This window comes from Peromyscus maniculatus, chromosome 1 (genome assembly GCF_049852395.1).
Source record: "Peromyscus maniculatus bairdii isolate BWxNUB_F1_BW_parent chromosome 1, HU_Pman_BW_mat_3.1, whole genome shotgun sequence".
Lineage (NCBI taxonomy): Eukaryota > Metazoa > Chordata > Mammalia > Rodentia > Cricetidae > Peromyscus > Peromyscus maniculatus.
Genome location: NC_134852.1, coordinates 35,360,418 through 35,375,160, shown reverse-complemented (window position 1 = coordinate 35,375,160; position 14,743 = coordinate 35,360,418). Strand labels below are relative to the sequence as shown.

The 14,743-nt window shown below is 52.5% G+C and overlaps 1 protein-coding gene across 1 annotated transcript; it reads right to left on the bottom strand.

Moving 5' to 3' along the window:
- Positions 1–6,142: 6,142 nt before the first annotated feature.
- LOC102919065 (SERTA domain-containing protein 1) lies at positions 6,143–9,393 on the bottom strand. Its single transcript, XM_006995826.4, has 2 exons — positions 9,238–9,393; positions 6,143–7,148 (listed from the first exon to the last, which is right to left on the bottom strand). Exon 2 carries the CDS (start codon positions 7,143–7,145, stop codon positions 6,432–6,434), a length of 714 nt encoding a protein of 237 aa, XP_006995888.1. The 5' UTR covers positions 7,146–7,148; positions 9,238–9,393; the 3' UTR covers positions 6,143–6,431.
- Positions 9,394–14,743: the final 5,350 nt, after the last annotated feature.

Genomic DNA, 14,743 nt, shown 5'->3' with positions numbered 1-14,743 from the left:
CAAAAAAACACAAACAACAGCAACAAAAATAAGAGGACTAGATAAGCCTCTGGGGGTGGGGGGAGGAAGAGGCTGGAGCTTTTAACCTTTATCATAGACTGGGCACAGTAGAACTCCAGTTTATTGTTTAATAAAATCACTGCTTAGGGTGATCCTTTCTATATCCCAAGTTACATGCTGGGGTCCAGTGCTTTGCCTCTGCCTCAGGGCGGGCTCATTATGTTCAGTTTGTAACTACCCAAGGAGGAGATGATGGAGCTGACTCCAACCTCAGTCCTCTGGCTTTCCAACTCACAGATAAGGAGATTGAAGAAGGACAGTAACTTTCAAAGATCACACACAGCAACAACTGTATCACACACACACACTTAAAGCCAGGCCAGCCTAGCTCTCAAACCAATGCCTCAAGGCCTTACCCCCAACTCCATTGAACCCTGGCCCCGCCCCCAGCTGCCCTGACTCACCAGACCCCCGGGCGTGGCAAAGGAAACACAGATACCCCCACATGCCTCTGTCACCCACAAGGCTGCTGCCTCGGATGCTCTCAGCTCTCTGAGCTAAGGACTAGAGCTGGGGCCAGGCTGAGGCTGGGGGATTACCCCCAAAGCTATAGTCAGCAGCTTCTGGGCCATTGTCCATCCAGGTCCCAGGGCTGCACCCGGGTCCCTCACACTGGTTCGGGTGGCCTCTCTGTGGACCCTCCTGTCAACCCATATGGAGGGACTGGGCCCATGCTGAGGGTATGGGGTCAAGAACAGGGTGGCAGGATCCTAGCATGCTGGGGCCACCCCCTTCCTCTGTGAAATGCCCCCTGCCCACTCTGAGCCACCAGGGGAAGCTGGAATGTGCTGAGCTCTGGGAAATGCCTTCCAGCTCTGGCAGGCACCAAGCAACAGGGTGTGGCCAGAATCTAGCCAGCACCATCCTGGAAACAAGGGGGGTGGCTGCTGATGAGCAGAAGACCCTCACCTAACTGTACCCTCTCTCTCATGTAGTCATGGAAACACCCAAACATACGTTTTTTCTTGTATTCATACCAGAAGCATTCACTGTGGCAGATGTGGTAGCAGATATCTGCAACACCAGAACTTAGGAGGTGAGGACAGGAAGATACGGAGTTCAAGATCATCCTGAGCTACAGTCTGAGTTTAAGGCCAGCCTGGGCTACATGAAACCCTGTCTCAAAGCCCAAAACAACCAACAAAAATGAAAGAAGTTAGGACATGCTGTCCTCTCCATTTCTCTCAGAAAACGGAGCTCCCTCAGGGCATTACTATGTAGCCCTGGCTGGCCTGGAACTCAGTATTTAGACCAGGCTGGCTCAGACTCAGAGACCTAGCTGCCTTTGTGACCAGTGCTGCCATTAAAGGTGTGTGCCACATCTCCAGCTTCACAACTTCCCTCAAGTTTTTCTTTGTTGTTGTTGCTGTTTGGTTTTGTTTTTCAAGACAGGGGTTCTCTGTGTGTAGTCCTACCTGTCCTGGATCTCGATCTGTAGACCAGGCTGGCCTCGAACTCACAGAGATCTGCCTGCCTCTGCCTCCTGAGCGCTGGGATTAAAGGTGTGCACTACTACTGCCTGCCTTCCCTCAAACTCTAAAAAAAATGTGTATTTATTATTGTTGTATGTAGCTACTGTTGTTGTTGGTGGTGGTGACAGTGGTGGTGGTGGTGGTGCGTGCGTGCGTGCCTGTGTGTGTATGTGTGTGTACACCACAGTGTTCATGTGGAAATCACAGAACAACATTCAGAAATGGGTTCTCTTCTCCTGCAGATTCCAGGGACCAAACTCAGGCCATTAGGCTTGAGGATAAGTGCCATTACTTGCTGAGCCATCTCAGGAGCCTTAGATCACCTTTCTCCATCTCAGACAAGAACATTTAGTCTTTCTTAGAGACTGTAACCCAGGCTGGCCTTGAAATCAATGGAGAGACTCTTGTCTTTGCCTCTGGAGTCCTGGGATGACAGCTGTACAGGTCATGCCAGGCTTCAAATATTTTCTGCACACCCCTCCCCCAGCTCCCCTGTGGTAATAATGATGGGACCCAGGCCCTTAAAATGCTAGGTTGGCACCCTATCACTGAGCCTCTGCCCCTCCCTCACTGGGGGATTTTAGGCAGGTGCTCTGCTGTTGAGTCCTGCCTGTAGCTCTTAGCATTCTGTCTTTTAGCCAATAGACATGGTGCTAACGGTGAGCTCAATCACTCGCATGAAAGTTCCAGTACTCTAGAGACTGGGCAGGTCCATCACTTGGCCAAGTCTAGGGGTTAGAGACCAATCTGGGCAACATAGTAAGATCCTATATCAACCAAAAATAAAATAAACAACAACAACAAAGCAGGCAACAATAGAAAGACTTGTTTTGATCCCCAGGACCCATGTAGTTGAAGGCAAGAACTAACCATTGCAAGCTGTCCTGCGACCTCCACATGGCACACCATGACACTTATGTACCCTCCCCAACAAAGAAAGTGCAAGTGTAAAAAAAATAAGGAGACTTCATGTCAGTCGACATTTTTGTTGTTGGCTTATTTTTTGAGATAGGGTCTCTGTCAGCTAAGGCTTTCCTTGATTTCACTATGTAGCCCAGGCTAGCCTCCAGACCATAGCAATCTTCCTGTTTCAGCCTCCAACAAGGAAATTCTGGGACTACAATCACGAGCCACCACATCCAGGTGTTTACCTGCTTCTGAGTGAGGGGTTTGCTATGGAGCTCAGGCTGGCTTTGACCTTGTGACCCTTCTGTCTCAGCCTCCTGGGAATCCTGGGATTATTGTGCTGGTAGTGTCTGTCCATCTTTCCTACATGATCTTTCCTGCCTTGCTGTGACTCATGTCTCTGTGTCTGTCTCGGTCTCGGTCCTTCATGTCTGTACTTATGCCTGTTTCCTCTTTTGTTTCCTCTCCATCTCTGTCTGTATGTCTTCCTCTCTCTCTGTGTTTCGTTTTCTCTAACCCAAGAGGTGTGGTCATGGGAAGCTGAGTTTATGGAGGTGGCATCAGCCCAGGCCACCTCCGTAAACACAGGACATCCTGTGGGACGGAAGGGGATGTAGAGAGGTAAAGTGGCCCTCCTGGGACCACCCTCTCCGGACCCAGCCTGAGCCATGCAGGATCCTAGTGACCAGTTCAATCCAGGGACACTAACATCTCCTCATCCCACACATCAGGCCTTTCCTCCCTGCTCTCTCTGGAGTCCAGTCCCAGGGACCCAGTGCCTTTTCCTTGGTGTTCACAGCCTCTTAACATAGTGTCCCTCCATGGGTTCAGCACCAACCCCAAGCCTGGTACTTACTCTTCTAGGTGACCCTCCTCTCCCCTAGCAGCTCCATCCTACAGCGGGCCCCATGGTGTCCCTTTGTCCCTATGGCTGCTCCACTCCTCCCTAAGGACCTGACTGTGGGCTCCTGAGTTCCAGTGTGACCTCACACCCCGTGTCCACCTGCAGCTGGCAGCATTCGATACAGCAATTATTGGCTCCCTGGTATTTTCACAGAAAAGTTCCTGCTCGTGCCCGTGTGCTCTGGCCCCTGCCTCCCGCTTGTCCGAGTCTCATCATTGAATTTACAGCTTTTCTTCGTCATTCTAGCCAAACTCAGCTGCTTAGAGACCCCTGAAAACATAAGATCCATCATTTCTCAGCCCCTATAAATGCTGTTCCCTTCCTCTCTCTCTCTCTCTCTCTCTCTCTCTCTCTCTCTCTTTCTCTCTCTCTCTCAACAACCCTCTAACTATTCCAATTTATAGAGAACTGGATAGCTAAAAAAAGTTAGGTCACTCAGTCGGGAGACAGGTTTTTGTGGTGCAGGTCTGTAATTCCAACAAGTTGAGAGGTTGAGGCAGGAAGATCAAGAGTTTGAGGGCAGCCTAGACTGCAAACTAAAAGGCAAAGCCGGGCGTGGCGGCATGCACCTATAATCTCAGCACTCAGGAGGCAGAGACTGGCAGATCCCTGAGTCTGAAGTCACTGTGGTCTACCTAGTTCCAGAACAGCCAGGGCTACAGAGAGACCCTGTCTCCAGAAGGGGGAGGTGGGCATGGGAGGCTGGGAGTATGACTCAGTGTTAAGTGCTTATCGAGCATGCATGGAGCCCTAAGCTAGTCCCCACCACCACCACCACAAACAAATGGACACACAGACCAAGCGGTCCAGCTTTTGAGCACCCCTTTCTTTCCCATGCTTTGCTTGAAGCGTGACACCTCAGCAGTATCTGTGAACATCATTACATTGTCCCTGGGCTGATGCTCCCTGTCCCCAGTGCCTCTTAGCTGTACAGGTTGCATGCTGTGCATCTGTTCCATTTTTATGTCCCAGGTACCATGCATTTACATCTCTGGAGATGAAGGTCAAGTGCCTTCAGGAAAGAGCTCGAGTTCCGTACAAAAGGCAAATCCTCTGTACCATCTCACTGGAGCCCTTATGATGAGTTTGTATTTGGGGTCCTGTCCCTTTCTCCTCACAACTGACCTCGGGATATCTCTCTAGACTCTACAGTCCAGCTGATGCTCAGGTTCTACTCCAGAAGGGCACGCCTCCTCAGCCAGCAGATTCCAGGGCCCACTGCATTCCAAGCAAAGTGCTGGCCCTGGCTGGCACTGTGACTCCTTTTCACACAGCCATTGTGTATTCAGGCCATGACACCCCCAGGACAGCTCCCCTCCAAAGGCATTCGCCACCACTACAAACTGTCCTCAGCCACCGTCTCCTCCCTCTTTATTTCAGTAGTTGTTAACACCTATTGTGTACCCAGCCCTGTGTAAAAGGTAAGTTTAAGCCTGGAGGCTGAGGAAGGGGACTGATGAGTTCAAGGTCTGTGTAGACTATATTAAGGACACCGTCTCAAAAAACAGCCAGGCAGTGGTGGCACATGCCTTTAAACTCAACGCTCAGGAGACAGGGGCAGGTGGATCCCTGTGAGTTCAAGGCCAGCCTGGTATACGTAGAGGGTTTCAAGAATACATAGACCCTGCCTCAAAAACATAATAAACAAATAAACGAATGAATGAATAGGCCAGCCGGGACTACATGGTAAGTTTAAGGCCACCCTGCTGGTATACCTAGTGAAAATCTATCTCAAACACTACAGTTGCACATTCCTGTAATCCCAGCATATAAGGAGGTAAAGGCAGAAGGATCAAGAGTTCAAGGCTAGCCTCCGTTACAAAGTGAGCTAGAGGCCATCTAGGCTACTTGAGCCTCGTCTAAAACAAACAAACAAACAAAACAACCCGGGAGACCCACACCAGACTGTTCCATTGTAGATCTCCAAACCAGACACAAGGGGGAGCAGCAGAGCTCAGCCCAAGCGCCCAAGGTCTCGGCCCCTGGCCGTCGATGTCCTGCGGTCTAGGCATGGGAGTCTCCAGGGTTTGGGTTCGGGAGCTTAGACGAGCCTTAACCTGGCAGCAGTTGCAGCCATGTCCCATCCGCTTCTCTCGGTGGCCCGCCTCAGCCACTTCCAGAAATGGGCACAGCTTCCTCCGCTGCTCCAGGAAGCCAAGCTCCGCCCGCCCCTTCCCGGCCCCTGGGGCTGCCTGCAGCTCCCGCCTCTCCGGCTCCACCCAAGCCTCAGTCTTGGAGCTTCCGGCCCCTGGGGAGGCAGGAGTGGCCCTCCCTCCCGTGTCACTGTCCCCGGATCCAGGACCCATCCTGCCCTTTCGGTGGCAGTCCAGCCCCCGGCTCCTCCCTCCCTGCCCTCCCCACCATCCTTCCGCTCCCCGGGCCCTGCCCTGCCCTGCCCCCACGGCCGCCAGGAAGGACGCAGCCCGGGTCCCGTGCCAGCGCTGTGAGTGTGCGGCCCCTCCCAGCCGGGCCAGGAATGCAGCTGGACCGCGGGGGCGGCCGCAGACACACGGCTCCGGCCAGGCCCAGCACGGCGCTCAGGCAGGCAGGTGGCCCTGGCTTGCCCGGACCAGGATTGCTTCTAGAAGGAAAGCCAGCTGCCTGCCCCTGAACCTCCAGCCTTCTCTCCACTAAGCTCAGTGACTTTATTTTGGGAGACCTGAAAGTTCCTGCCCTGTGCTCAAAGATACTTCATGCCGGACGTGAATTTTAGTCCCCTATAACTGTGGAGGTGTCACGGGATTATGAGTTTGATGTTATTTCTTCCTTGACTGGCACAGATGCAAAAAAGCACACGCACTTAATATTTCCCAAAGCTGTCTTTAATTTCAAAAATTACGAGGTCGCTTCCCACACTGGGGATAATGGGATGGGATAGCCCAGACTATTATCCCAGGGGATCAGTCCAAGCCCCAGCCTGGCCCAAACACACTGCAGTCACCAGGTGTCATTTCCCGTGGAGGGATGTGAAGTTGCCCAGGACTCGGCACTGCCTCTCCAAGGTGACCCCTCCTGTGTCATGCCAAGGTGGAATGGTCTAACCATCAGGCTCAACTCAGATGCCAGCCAACCATCCCTAGGTCTAGGGGTCAGCGCCCAGGCCCCGGTGGCCGTTCTAGTGCCTGTGTGCCTACTAATACGTCCATGAGGTAGTCCAGTTCAGCCTCGTCCAACTCTGGAGTTTCCTCCTTGGCTGGACCATTCTCAGGGCCAGGTTTGAGCCCCTCAGAGGCTGGTACCCAAAGTTCACTGTCATACATGGAGGTATCAATGTCCTCAAATAAGCCCTCCAGTCCATCGTCCAGCAGACAGCCAGTGGCTGGGCCTAGCAAGTCCAAGGTGCCCAGGTTAGGCGGGACACCCCCAACGGAGCGGCCTGGGGGCCCCTCATCTGCTTGGGGTTGGGGGACCTGGTTCAGGTCCTCAATGTGGTTGAGATCTTCCAGGAGGCTGGCCATGGAGGCTGAGAGGCCAGCGTCGGAGCTCGCCAGAAGGCTGTCTGTCACAGAGGGGGTCGAGGGTGGCATGGGCACAGGAGGCAGGGCGGTTGTAGGTTCCATGGATGCCTGGATGCGCCGCAGCGTGTTCACCACCAGCACCAGGTGCCGGAGGTCTGGCTCACTCTGCCGCAGGCTATGATGAAGCTTGAGCACGGAGAGGTCAAACAGAGAACTGGAAGCTACGGCCGGAGGGGTCTGTGCCACTGCTGGGTGGCTTTGATCCAACCACCAGGAGTCCACTGAGAGAGCTTCCTTCTCCTCCTCCTCCTCCTCCCGTTTACGCTTCAAACCCTTGCTCAGCATCGTCTGCAGAGGAAGGAAGCACTCGGTTATGGAAAGCCGATATTCAGAACACGCCCAGCTCTGACAACTGCTGTCAGCGTGAGCCTGACAGGTCAGCTAACCTCCCAGTCTAGGGTTTCTAAGCCAACACGGCCTCGACCTTGCTATGGAGCCAACTTCCGATCTTCCCTTCCCCACCTCCCCAGTGCTGGGATTACAGGTGTGCGCCACCAGACTTGGTCTACAGAATGCTGGGATGGAACCTAGGGCTTCCTGCATGTAAAGCAAACATTCTACCCACTGAGCCCCCTCCGTGAACTTCTAAGATACACTGTAAGTTGCTATACAGAGTAGATGAAAAGAACAAACAGCCCCTGCGACATAGGCATTAGTACTTTCAAGTTTTACTTTTATTTTAAATTTTATGTTCATGTGTACACACACACACACACACACACACACACACACACACACACACACACACGCAGATGCCCAACGAAGCCAGCTACTGGGGTCCCTGGAGCTGGAGTTGCAGTGTGAGCCATCTGATTTTCGTGCTGGGAACCTAACTTAGGTCCTCTGTAGGAGCAGCAAGCTCCTAACCGCCATAGTTAGTATTTATTTGCAAGTACTTTTTGGTTTTGCTCTTTTCATTTTCTTATTTTTTCAAGCTGATTTTTGCTCTTTTGAGACAGGGCCTCACACTGTACCCCAGGCTGGTTGGCTATTCCAGGCAATCCTCCTGCCGCAGTCTCCCAAGGGTTAGGATTACAGGTATGTACTGCCTCTTGATTGTAAATGTAGCCTTCTTATACAGTTCAATACAGAGTACCTGCTTTGCATCGAACACTAAATAATCAAATACAGGAAATGTACTGATAATGGTAGGAAGGTGCCATCCTGGAGGTAGTCAGGGCAGTTTTTGTAAAGATACATTGGAGCTGAGCTCTGATTTATGCAGTGTAGGCTATGGAAACCAGGGCCAGGCATTCCCGGAAGAGCCACCGAGACCGAGAGAGGCAAACCTTAGCTGGGGAAGAAGAAAAAAAAAAAAAAAAAAAAGAAAGGAAAAAAAAAAAAACAAACCACCACACAAGGAGCAAGCGCACAGAGTGTCACGGTAGGAGTCCCAGTGGGGGTGGGTAGCAGGCAGGAGGCGCGGGCAGAAGTAGGAGGTTTGGATTTTCAGAGTGACAGGGCAGAGTCATGGAGGGAGGACCCAGGCAGGGGGATGAGCGGTGCTGTGAGCTCCTGCCTCGGGGAGGACTGGTGTTGGGGTGAAGATTTGGGGACAGTGGGCTTGAACTGCCTTCGGAGGCTGCTGCACTCGCTGGGATGCTGACCGCTTCGGTTTAGAGCCTAAGCTGTTAATAGTCATGCAAGGAAGTGGTGGATCCCGAACTTATTGGGGAGAGAGAGCCATGGGCAGCGGGAGCCAGTCATTGACAGAAGTTTGAAAATCGATACTTTCTTCATGGTGAGAAGCCTAGGGTTTGGGATCCCTAGTCCAATCTTCCGGGGGCACAAAGGCTGTAGGGGCTCAGTCCTGGGGACGCTGCCTAGACCTGGCATAATACTAAAAATCGAGTCTTTACACTTTTCGCTGAAGACCCGGGAGCAGGCAACCGCAGGAATTCAGCCCCCACCCTGACTCCGCCCCCCGAGTCCAGGCGCCCCCTAGCGGTACCCCGGCCTGGGTTCCCCGGGGACTCCGGCCCCTCAGACCCGGGGATCCTCTCCACTCCTCAGCGTCTGGCCTGTGCCTCCCCGGCCCTTGCAAGCTGCGACCCCCGCGGGCCGCTCAGCTCTCAGGGCCTTCCCTCGCTTCCGGAAGGCAGCGGAGGCGGCTCCTCCCGGAGCGGCGGCGGCGGCGGCGGCGGGGGCGGGTGAGTCACGCAGCCGGAGCCAGGGAGCCGGCGCCTCCGCCCCCTTCTCGGGCTCCGGCGTGATTCACTCAGCCCGGCCCGGACGGGCGTCACGTACAGGCCCCGAGCGCCTCGATCCCGGACAGCCCGGGTGAACATCTACCTAACCGGGGGCTCGAACGCGCTAAAGAACCCGGCCGGCCGCCGGTACCCTCTCCTCGCCCCACCAGGCCCCTTCATTTACATACCCGAACACTCGCGACCAATCAGAACCAAGAGAGAGCCACACTCAGCCAATCAGGGAGCGGCAGCCGTAGCATCGCTTGCTCGCTCGGCTCCGGCGACCGACACCTGGGACGGTAGGCGCAGTTCTGACTCCGGCGCACGACTCCAGCCACTCCACAAGCCCTAGTCCCCGCCCACTCGCGTGGCGGCCCCGCCCTCCAGCTCAGGGATCGGCTCTCGGTGGTGGTGCTGGGCGGGGCCTGAGCGGGGCGTTCCAAAGAGGAGGGGAGGCGGTCCTCAAGGCGCATGCCCGGGCGCGCTACCGGAGCAAAGGGTGGACTAGTGGCGATTTCCCCTATGGGGCGGTGACAGGTAGGGGCTTTGGACGTTTTAAGGTACAGGCCGGTCACCTCAAGTGTGATCGTGGAAAAATGTATGACTTCTGGGAGAGGGGAACCGTTTGTTCCATCGACCTTCCCCTTGAGAGTTACAGATTAAGAGCGTTGTCTCGGTGGGAGCATTATACCAGAATCAACTACAGCCGGGCTCCGCTATAATTAAAGACCGGAGTAAGGTGGGGATGGAATGACATTAGGGTCACATCCTGGACATCAGTTCCGGAGTATCTGTGTGGCTTTGGGCAACAGTTTAAAATCCCTCAAAATCTCAGTTTCCTGAGGGGCGTGGTTGTTCACACCCATAATTCCCCCGCCTGGGAAGACTGAAGCCGGGGGATTGCTTTGAGTTTGAGGCTAGATGGGTCTACATAGTGATTTCCAGGCCAGCCTGGATTTCAGAGTGAGATCCTGTCTCAAAAAAGAAAAGGCGAAATTTTTTTATTGTTTTGTTTTTTGAGACAGTTTCACTAAGTTGCCCAAGTTAGCCTGGAAAACAGAGCAATCATCCTCTCAAGTAACAGGAATTATGGGTTCCTGTGGCCAGATCCAAGATCCAACTAATTGTCTGTTTGTTTGTTTGTTGTAGGGGCTTTTTGTTTGTTTTTTGTTTTTGGTCTTTTGAGACAAGGTTTCTCTGGGTAGCCCTGGCTATCCTGGGACTCTCTTTGTACACTAGGCTGGCCGCAAACTCACAGAGATCCACCTGTCTACCTTGGAGTGCTGGGATTAGAGGCTTGAGCTCCACGGCTGGCCTCTAGCTACTCTGAAAGATGCCTGGGGAGGTGCAGTTCCGTGAAAGAGTGCTTGCTCAGCAGTCCACCTGTGTTTGATGAAAAAAAAAGCCTGATGATCTACTCAAAGTAGAATGTTTAGGGGCAGAAAAGAACTCAGTGGTTAAAAGCATTGATCTTGTAGAGGACCAGGTTCAGTTCCCAGCACCCACAGGGCAAGTTACTACTGCCTGTAACTGTAGCCCCAAGAGACCTGCATACACAGAATACATATACAGACAAGCAGGCACACACACGTAAATGCAAATAAATAAAAACAATTAGATTTTAAAAAGAGTAGGATGTTGGGTTGGCAAGATGGCTCAAAGGGTAAAGCCACCTGCGCCGCTGAGTGATAAGCTGAGTTCTAGCCCCAGGTCCCACGAGGTAAAAAGAGTAAACAGACTCTCTCAAGTTGTCTTCTGACTTCACACACACACACACACACACACACACTCTCTCTCTCTCTCTCTCTCTCTCTCTCTCTCTCTCTCTCTCACACACACACACACACACACACACACACACTCACACAAATTCATAAAAATTCTTTGGCAGAGCTAGCCTGAGATGTTGGAGAGGTGGCTCAGAGGCTGAGAGCACTGGCTGCTCTTCCAGAGGACCTGGGTTCAGTTCCCAGCACCCACGTGTTAGTCCAATGCTTATCTGTAACTCCAGTTCTAGGGAGTCAGATGCCCTTTTCTGGCTTCTTTGGATACCAGGCAAATATGTGGTATACAGACACACGTGCAGGCAAAACACCCATATACATAAAACAAAATAAAACTTTTTTTAAAAAGCTATCCTGTAATCAATAAAGATTCAAGCATTATCTTGGAAAAAAACTAAACTGGGTGTGGTGGCCCACACCTTTAATCCCAACACTTGGGAGACAGAGGCAGGTGGATTGCTAAATTCAAGGCCAGCCTGGTCTACAGAGTGAGTTCCAGGACAGCTGGGCCTTTAATCCCAGTACTCAGGAGGCAGAGCCAGGCGGATCTCTGTGAGTTCGAGGCCAGCCTGGGCTACAAAGTGAGTTCCAGGAAAGGTGCAAAACTACACAGAGAAACCCTGTCTCGAAAAACCAAAAAAAATAAAAAAAACCAGAGAGAAAGAATAGTAGTTGCTTGTTAGCCTTTGGGTTAAGGTCAAAAGGTCTATTAGGTGAACACACAAAATTCTCTCCACACAATCTATTGTTATGGCCTGGCCAAAAGGAGGTTCAGAAAGAGCTGTGTGTGGTGGCACACCACTATCCTCCCCGCATGCAGAACACAAAAGCAAGAGAATCAAGAGTTCAAGATCAGCTTGTGCTTTATAACACAAATGTGTCAAAAAAAAAAAAAAAAAAGTAGCCTAGAGCCTGCTAATGGCTCAAGCGGCTCACTATAGGCCACACACAAAACAGCTCACAGGAGCCGTATTTGTTTTTGTTTGTTTTGTTTGTTTTTGTTTGTTTGTTTTTTAACCTATATCAATTGGGTATCTATTATGAATGGGCTACATACAAGCATAACAATCCTGCATAAGTGACCCAGCTTTTTATTTCCTGGGTCAGGGGAGAGGGCAAAGACAAAAAAGAAACTTAGCCAGGTTGACTATTGGAATCCTACTGCCCAGGAAGCAGAGGCAGAAGGATGCACAGTTTAAAATGAGCCTGGGGCTAGACTCCTGTCTCAAAAAACAAAACAAATAAACAAACAAAAACAGAGCAAGCTGGCTGGTGGTGGCGCACACCTTTAATGCCTGCACTTGGGAGGCAGAGGCAGGTGGGTCTCTGTGAGTTCAAGGTCAGCCTGATCTACAGATTGAGTTCCAGGACAGCCAAGGCAACACAGAGAAACCCTGTCTCAAAAAAAAAAAAAAAAACAAGATAGGGCTGGCCATCTGGCCCAGTGGGTAAAGGAGCTTGCTGCCAAACACTGCTTCCTAAGTTTGGTCTTCAGAACTCTCATGAAGGAAAGAACTGACTTCCTCAATTTCTCCTCTCACCTCCACACAAGTGCTGTGGTGTGTATGTACACACACACACACACACACACACACACACACACACACACACACACACACTAAAAAGAAAAAAAAACTAAAATAAAGGCAGGTGTGGTGACACATTCCAGCAATTCTAGCACCGTGGAGCTGGAGATTCAGGAGTTCAAAGCTAGCTTCAGCTACACAGCGATTTCAAGCTCTCCAGGGCCCAGATAAATAAATGTACAAGAAAAATAAAACAAAAGGTGTGAAACTTGGAGTGGGGTTATGGGGATGTCTCAGTGATATTTGATACTTGGCTTGAGTCAGGGTCTCACGTAACCCAGGCTGGCCTAAACTGTTGTGAATATTCCTGAAGCCCTGACCCTCCAGCCTGTACCTCTCCAGGGTGAGACTAAGAGGTGCCACTTGGCAGAAACTCGACAGCAGAGTGAGAGAGGAAGAATGCTGAAGCCAGAGTTTCCAGCGCAGGCTAGAGCCAGTGCAAAGACCCCGAGGTGCTGTTTGTCAGGCAGGTAAGCCAGTTGAACTGGCTTGGAAACGCCCAGAGAGGAAGTAAGAGAAGTCGCTAGAAGTTTAGACCTTTGTCCACATCCAACAAAGTGAGACGAGACCCTTGAAGATGACGAAAGGAGAAAGAAAGAAAGGAAAAAGAATTTGTGCCTCTTGAACTGAACACGGCCGGAATACAGAGAGACCCGGGGAGAGGTGCCTGCAGCCAGGGCGGTCCGAGGGAGCCTTCCCTAGGAGGTGACATTGGAGCAGGGACCAGAAAGTGGAGAAGGAGTTAGGAATTCAACGATTGGGGGAAGGGAGAGAGAGACTGGGCCTTGAGAAATGAAACCAGAGGCTAAGCCACCAGGCCTGGCAGGCAAGGGGAAGGGGGGGGGGGACCTCGCCAGCTGGGGAGGGAGGGAGGGAGGGAGGGAAAGAGGAAAGGAGGGAGGGAAGAAGGATGGTCCGGGGGAGCGTCCCGCCCCTAGCCAGCCGCCCCACCCGGCCCCTGGGGAGGGAGGAGGCGCCAGGCCGGCTGCCGGCCTCTGCTGCTGCCTCCCAGGTCTCCTGCCCGCTGGCCAGCCCGGTTCGGAGGGTGGGCAGGTGGGTGGGACTCAGCCACCGCGCCACGCCCAGGCCCTCCGGGGCCCATCCCCCACCAAAGTCCAGTAGAGGCGGCCGGGTTGGGGAAGGTGGACTCTGGCCTCCCGGGCTGGTCCCTCTGTAGGGCCAGCCTTTCCACTTCTAGGGCCAGTTCTTAATTAGGGAAGGAGCTTGGCCGCCCTGAGCCTCCATATGTTCACCTGGAAATGAGGGGGTGCTTCTTAGACTGGCTGGTCGCTGCTGTCAAGCTCCTGGGTTATTCCTCCACCTCCTCTTCATCCTTCTTTCCCTCTTCCTCCTCCTCATCTGTTTCTTTCTGAGCACGTTCTCTCTCAGTAACGTAGACTTACCCAGAAGTGGTCATTCTCCTACCCTACCTCCCAAGTGCGGGGATGACAAGGTTTGTGCCACCACGCCCAGCTCCTCTCACTTGCTTTAGGGAAGTAAAAGACTTCGAAGAAAAAGGTGAGTCAGACCTCATCCCCTCAGCCGAACACTCTCAGTGGCTTCCCTCTCTGCAGGAGAGAGGCTAACCTCCTCCTAGTGGGGCAGTCATTAGACCCTGCATGCTGGCCCTCACCCTCTCAACTCTTCTGGTGATCAACCCCTTGCTCCATACTGTGGCAATCATACTGAGGGGCTTCACTGTTGGACAAACGTTCTGCGCATGCTCTGACTTCAGGGCCTTTTGCATTGGTGGTTTCTCCAGCATAGCTTTATCCCTCACCTCCTGTAGGACTTCATCCGAATGTCACCCTGTCCATGAGCCCATTTTTGGTCATTTCATCTAAATAGTATTGCTGCCCCTCACGCCCCCAGTCACATGACTTCCCTTCTAGAACTCATGGTCTTCCTGCCTCAGCCCCATATGCTTGACTCAAGGCATACACCTTCACCCCAGCTCCGACCGTTCAGATCTGGAGGTCCCCAGGAGGTGCTGTGATCGCAGGAGTAAGGGTGTATGTCTAGAGAGTCTGGCAGGGAGTTGTGACCATTGCCAGGCCTGGAGTTCATTTTTCACGTTAATAATCTTTCTTTTGTGTGTGTTTGTTGCATTCATATTCATGTGTGTGGGGATCATAAACATGTGTGTCCACATGCATGTGGCAGCCGGAAGCCAACACTGGATGTCTTCTTCCTCCATCACTCTCCACTCCAGGGCCTTTCACTGAACCCGGAGCTCACTGACTCTAATCTGGCTAGCCAGCCTGCTCTGAGGATCCCCTACCTCTGTCTTCTGAATGCTGGGGTTCTGGGGATCCAAGCTCAGA

Bases quoted from the DNA above. Each gene is read 5' to 3' on its own strand.
- LOC102919065 (XM_006995826.4), bottom strand. From the start codon at position 7,145: ATGCTGAGCAAGGGTTTGAAGCGTAAACGGGAGGAGGAGGAGGAGGAG.